General features: G+C 39.1%; 2 protein-coding genes across 2 annotated transcripts; one reads left to right on the top strand and one right to left on the bottom strand.

Moving 5' to 3' along the window:
• The first annotated feature begins 455 nt into the window (after positions 1 to 455).
• LOC102780328 (uncharacterized) lies at positions 456 to 2535 on the top strand. The gene is made up of 6 exons (XM_087833072.1): positions 456 to 501; positions 606 to 653; positions 1295 to 1567; positions 2006 to 2146; positions 2260 to 2287; positions 2380 to 2535. The coding sequence occupies exons 1-6, from the start codon at positions 456 to 458 to the stop codon at positions 2492 to 2494; spliced, it is 651 nt and encodes a 216-aa protein (XP_087689198.1). The 3' UTR covers positions 2495 to 2535.
• A 163-nt stretch (positions 2536 to 2698) lies between these two features.
• On the bottom strand, positions 2699 to 6395 carry LOC118454760 (platelet-activating factor receptor-like). Its single transcript, XM_035911017.2, has 2 exons — positions 6299 to 6395; positions 2699 to 4714 (listed from the first exon to the last, which is right to left on the bottom strand). Exon 2 carries the CDS (start codon positions 4706 to 4708, stop codon positions 3584 to 3586), a length of 1125 nt encoding a protein of 374 aa, XP_035766910.1. The 5' UTR covers positions 4709 to 4714; positions 6299 to 6395; the 3' UTR covers positions 2699 to 3583.
• Between the last annotated feature and the right edge of the window lie 277 nt (positions 6396 to 6672).

Here is a 6672-nt window from a genome sequence, read left to right as displayed (position 1 = left end):
TTGCGGTCTCGAGCAGGGGGCTGCAGCTGCTCTTTATATGGATTTAAGGCTGTCGTGGGTGAGACCTGGGATTTTTTAATCAGTGGCTGCGGCTCAGGTGGTAGAGTGGGTCATCTGGCAGTCAGAAAGGCAGTGGATTCCTGAATTCTCCAGTCCACATTTCTGATTGGAAGCTCAAGCTTCAGTCCATTTTGTTTATCACTCTTCTCATTTGTGTTTATGTGGAAACACTGCACACAGTTTCCCCTGTATGGAAGATTAAAGAGTCCAATTATTATTTCTCTCTTTTTGTTGATTATTTGTATAAAGGAACTTTAAACTTCCCTTCTCTCAGTTTGCCAGTCTTTTACTTCCCCCCCACTTTCACCTATATTTTAGAGTGCCACAGTGATTCATTTTTCTACCTGTTAGCCAGAGGTAACTGCAGTATTTGCTTCTTGTTTATCACAAACAACATGCTGCCTGTCCTTTTTCTCCTTTTTATTTCGTTTGAGGGCACAGGTAAGCACATTTCTTCCATTTAATTTGAAAACAGAATCTAGAAAGTGGACTTCTAATGCTTTGTCATGAATATTTTTTGCCTCTTATTTTGTCTGCACTTATAGCCCAAAACCAGACTCTGAGTTCCTCGACAGCTCCAGTGACTCACAAAGGTAATACAGACTCTGAACTTTTGGAAGGATAGATCGAATCAAATGATTGAAACTAAGCTGGTGGCTGCTGTGTACTGCACTATTTTGAGCTGTTCAATAACATGTTACACCCTTCTTATGATTTAACATTTGATAATTAAAGCTAAACATTAAGTGGAGCAGAGGATCTGAACTATCTTTGGCATTGAAGGTTATTAAACCTGACCCAAAATATTTGACAAGACAAACATTTTATGATGACAATGGAAAGTTATTAAAGATCCTCCTGTGTTAGGCATGGATATCCAAACTAAATGTAAATAAACTGCTTAACAGTTTTTCACATATTTAAATATAAACAACAAAGGGAAAATCCAGGAGGATCACCTAAGTTACTGGAATAAATCCTATGTGATCGTGTGCAGTTGACTTGCCATTCATTTTACCAGATATTACTGACATATTTTACTGAGTTTGGTCAACAGCAATGCTTTACAAATGGCACCACATTAAAAGCTAGAAGATCACTAAAGCAGTTAAGACTTCGTCTTCATCACCATGGCTTGCTTTACCTCTTATGAAGAAGAAGAGTTTGTACAGTGGCACAAAAAGGAAAAAAATAACATCAAAGTTCACTTCAACTTCCTGTTATTTCTGCACAGAAACATTTCCTCCTCTATGGGTGGTGGCCACGCCGGACTACCCAGTTGCAGCAGGACAAAAAGTAAGCCTATACTGCAGCAGTTCCATAATATCAGGGACTGGGACTTGGTCATGGGAACGCCTGCGAAATCAGACCTGGGGAAAAGAGGGAAACAGTAGGGAACTGATCCTGACCAAGCCAGAGCAAAGTGGGGAGTACCGCTGCTGTTCTTCAGTTGTCAACTGCGCAAACCAAACCCACACAGTTTACATCATTTCAACACAAACCACAGGTTGGTTATGTGTTTGTTCACACCCTAAACTTACTAAAATAAGGATGATCGAATCTGCTTATTTAAAAAATAAATAAGAAATATTAGAATTGCCTAAATAGGACATAAATATATATTTATGTAGATAAATAAATGAATAAAAAATAATAATTTGAATGGTACATTTAATTAAATACTCGACAATTTATTAATGTTAATACATTTTAGGTGTATTTACTTGTGTTTTGAGTAATTTATATGTATTCCATAAAAACCTGGAAAAAATCTTTAAGGCTTTCACTTTTAAACTGAAATATCGAACTGTAAAATGATTATCATACAATGGATAGCAATCATAACTGACTGGATTCATTAATCTTTTAATTATGCTGTGTGCGTCATCTGGCTGTGAAGTTACAAGTCTTAATGTCTCTTTTCTCTTTCCTCAACTCCCAACAGTGGGAGAGAATTTAGGAATAACAGCCTTCGTCTTTTCTCTTCTGATCTTGATCATCATCATCGCTGCTGTTATTTTTTTCTGGCTGGGCTTCCAAAAGACCAGTGGAACAGTGACCACCTCCAGCACTCCAGCAGTTAAAGGTATCACTGAGCTCTTCCTGTATAGAGGGCTACAAGTATGGAGGGCAATGAGTGCCATAATCAGTACGAATTAAAATGTTTTGTGACTCTTTTTTTTTTCTTTTTTCTTTAAGATGTTCCTGGACCTGAAATCACACCAACGTAAGTCTTGAGAGAAGAATCATGCACACTTCAGTCATGCACTTTAACTCTTGCTACAAGCTATTCACAGATAATATTTCTGTTTACACTAGGGGAGATCTTCCACAGCCTGACACAGACGTGTACATAAACTACACTAGCCAAGGCTACGCCGATGTGGAACCCGCCAATGTGACCTGGGAGGGTGTGTACTCAAGTCTCTCGTGAAAGGAGATCGAGACATGCAGTGGAAAGTGGACTGATTAAAACAAGCCTGTTTTTTTTAACTCTATCTCTGGGTTAGTTATACGAAAATTGCCAGTGAGTTTACTTCCTGACTTATCAGATTTTATCTGTTGCGCAGAAGCTATCACACCATAAATGTGGTTAAAACCCAGAGAAGCTGAGTGCATCTACGCAGGCGATAGCATTTGTACGTTTATATATTAACTGGAAGCTTCTTGTTTTTCTTCTCCTTTTAATCGTGACGTTGCAAAACTGAAAAACATACAAAATACAACAAAAAATACTACAAAAGATTTTCAAATTTTAGGGAGTATTTTTGTTTGTTTGTTGTTTTTTACAATATATAATAACAAAAAGGTTCAAGTTAATAGAAAATACAAAATTTCCGACAACAAAAAGTCTCACATTAGAAACAATTCATTTCCACAGATACACATTAAATACACATACGTACGCTACTTCTGTCTGTTTCAGTGATTTCAACACAAGACATAAATGAAATGTCCCAACACTGAACACCAGAGAGGAAACGTACCCCAGGCATTACTGCTTTTGTTCCTTGGTGTCACAATACCTGATTTAACTTGCCTGACGAAAAAGAAATTAAAGTTGTTCTCAGAGAGGACAGACAGTGCGATTACAACATATGTTGCTGACATCAGACGTGTAGAGATGAGGTGTACCCACACATGTATGTTATTCTGTTATTTTCTCCTGCTTTTGTGTCCTAATCTTGTGTCAAACATCGCCACAGGATTTGTGTGAGAAGATGTCTTGTGTCATCATCGAGTGATGCTATTGTTCTTTAAAGATACATAAAGTTTTGGCTGCTTGCAAAACTTCTGCTTTTCGGTTTGTTCTTCACACAGGAAGTGTAGAAATTCTGGGGCAACTCAGAAGGCGACATGTTTTCGAGATCACATGAAGTTAAACAGTTTATTGTCCCAGATGTGCATGCCTCAACGCCTTATTGTATGTAATCTTTGCCATCAGCATGAGAGAGTCACACGAGTTTGATAGTCAGATTTTAGACATGCATTGAACTTGTATGAATCACTCATCTCTGGTCAGCTAGTGCTCGCTTGGGAGTCTCTGACTTGGAATCCTGCTATCCATGGAAATCTGTGTGGTGAGCAGTTGAGAGCATCCCTCTCCCTTTGCTAATTTTTTAAGGTGGGCTGTGATGAACCTTCTAAACTTCCCTGTGGCAAAATAATAAACTACAGGATCCAAAATGCAGTTGAGGCCCATAAGAACCAGGGTGATCTGATGAGCGTCGTTTAGCAACTGACGAGTGGTCTCGCTGTACTTCACGTGGCCAAAGCCGTCTTCGATCTCCAGCACTGCCAGAACCCAGGGGCCTTGAACTATGTGGTGTGGCAGGAAACACAGGACAAACACTCCCACCACTGCCCACAACATCTGGAGAGCCCTCCGTTTCACCCCTCTGGGCCTTTTTAAAGTCGAGGATGCAGTGGACTTTTTAGAAAGAGCTGCTGAGGACCGAATTTCTGATTCTGGAGGCCTTTGAAAAATTAAGACTCGAGCAATAAGGAAATTGCATATCACAACAAGCAAAAAGATACCAAAGAACAATCCAATTATTAAAAAATGAGTGACAGCCACTTTTTTCTTCTCATAATCAGTTTTACGCTGGTATCCCTCAAAGCAGCGAAGGATCTTCGTGTTGTTTTTAAAGTGCTCGTTGGTTCCTGGAATCACCAGATAAGGGACAGACATCGCCAGAACAAATGCCCAGATAAAAACACAGACGATGATTCCACGAATTCTGTGGTCCGAAGAGGCTGCGTCCAGAGGCCGAGTCACCGCCCAGTATCTGTTGATGCTGATGGCTGAAAGGAAGAGGATGGTGCCATAAGTGTTGATGAAAAAGAAGGTGCCTGTCACCCGGCACATGAAGTCTCCATAAACCCAGTCTCCTTCACGGATATAGTAGTCAGTCCAAAAGGGAAGAGCACACACAAACAGAAGATCAGCGATGGTCAAGTTGGTCATGTAGATGCGGATTTCTCCCATGGCCTTGGCTTGACGAAGACAGCGCAGGACAAACAGCACGTAGAGGTTAGAGATGAAGCCCAGGATGAAGAAGACGATGTAGAAAACCGGGTTGAACACATAACGAAACTGAGAGTCCAGGAAAGTGGATTCATTGGTATTCCCTATAGTTTCATTCATCTTTGTCTGTGGGAGACAAAATATATTGTCCTCAGTACAATGGTTTACTCAGACTTTTGATGCAGATGACAGAGGTAGGGTATATTAGAAAGTGGAATCTTTGAGAACAACTACTTTTTGTGATATTTCAATTTCAGTTAAAATAAATAGAGAAAAAACAAAAAAAGGAAATGAGAAAGATTTAAAATAAAGAAAGAGGGCACTTTCCTTGCTGCAAGGACTAAGTTATCTATCAACTTTTATTGGCACAAATGTATTTACCAGATAAATTATTAGCCATTCCATACATTTATTGTATTAATTAATTTCTTGTTGTTATCTGAGCACATCTTCTGAAATTGTCAGGTAATTCTAAACAGTCTGAGAAGTCTTAACATTTCTTTGTACAATGAATCATATGTTCCAAATTGATGTAAGGGCACAGAAGTATGATAAGTTTTAAACTGGAGACCATCTTCCAAGGGGAACAACAGAAGCATGAAATCACTGAGTTGCTGGACCGCACCCATATGTGAACATACGCTTCATGTGAAGTTTTGTGGCTGTGTTTTGCACAGCTGTAGTTTTATCATAGTAATATAATCTGTCTCCAAAAAAACGTCTCAACACTCTGTATAAAAGGGCCTGTTAAGATTTTATCTGCCATAGACTTCTTATTACTCATCTAAGATCTAACTCTCAGTCAAAGTCTTTATAGGTAGACTCATTAATCTTGCAGTAACACTGTACATCATGAAGCCTTTGAAAACTCAGTTGCAGACCACGAGGGAAAGATTGAGGTTGGATTTGTGGCTGTTTTATGTTCATTTTATCTTTGGTTTTGCCACTAAGACTAAAATGGTTATAGAACTTAAAGCTGCTGATAGTGATCACTCTGGCATGACTTGAATTCATTCAAAGACAAGCATCAGAATTAAAACTGAAAGTAGTGTAAAAAGGTCAAAAGTTGAAAAAAGATGTGGTTCTCAGACTTTAATCTGCTGTAAAGGAGCTGACACTGATTGGAGGTGCAAACTCTAAACACCTAAAGATGTTCGAGGAGAATCTGTCACTGAACAATGGGATTTCACTCGGTGGGGCGAATGTGTGAACAACAAATTACAGACAACAAGCTTGACACCCACTTAAAATAAAGAACAGTAGTCCAACAGTAAATGAGCTGTGAAGCTGCTTGATAAACTGACACACCCCTGTTACTGGGAAATAACTGACACTGCTAAATACTATCAGCTTGTAAACAAACTTAGCTGAGTACCATTTTTACTGCACTTTTTTCTGAATAAGTCCCACAGGTGTTTATTTTATAACCTGTTTGGATCTGTCTTGTGCAGATCTGTTTAGAGACATGTTGAAAACTGTTTAATGGTTTCCTCTGAACAACCAATGACCTCATAACCAGTCCAGGAGTGTGACTGATAAACTGACGATTTTTTCAAGCAAAATAAAAACTGAACGATTTGTGAAAATAAGGATGCTTTTAGCTTTACTGTCTTCTCTTCTTGACTAAAACATATTATAAGACTGATGATTAATATCCTCACTCACTTTGTCACGTAAAACGAGAAATAACGAGGAGAACTGTACACTTACACAACTGCTTCTTCTGTTTTCAATCTCCTGATGCGCGGAAACACTTCGAATGAATTTACAGCTTCAGTTCAGCAACAGTGCGACTTCTCTGAGAGAGAGGGAGTTTGTGCGTCTTGTGAGCGTGTGAGTGGGAGTGTTCTCTCTGGACAGAGCGGAGGAGGTGTCGTTTCAGTCTTCTTAGGAAAGACCCGAGTGGCGCAATACAAGGAACATTAAGCTATACGATTTCACGATTCCCGTGAAAAGGAATAGGAACTATAATGCAATGCTGGATTTTTTTTCCATAGAAACATCACGTGTGCGATATGAGTAAAGGAATCGGGAAACTATGTCCTAGGGGCTAATTAAAATCAGCAGAGAAAGAAAAGATTTTT

This window comes from Neolamprologus brichardi, chromosome 19 (genome assembly GCF_056152115.1).
Source record: "Neolamprologus brichardi isolate AB-2024 chromosome 19, ASM5615211v1, whole genome shotgun sequence".
NCBI classification, from domain to species: domain Eukaryota; kingdom Metazoa; phylum Chordata; class Actinopteri; order Cichliformes; family Cichlidae; genus Neolamprologus; species Neolamprologus brichardi.
The sequence above is the reverse complement of the archived record's forward strand: the minus strand, read 5'-3'. Positions and strand labels throughout refer to the sequence as shown.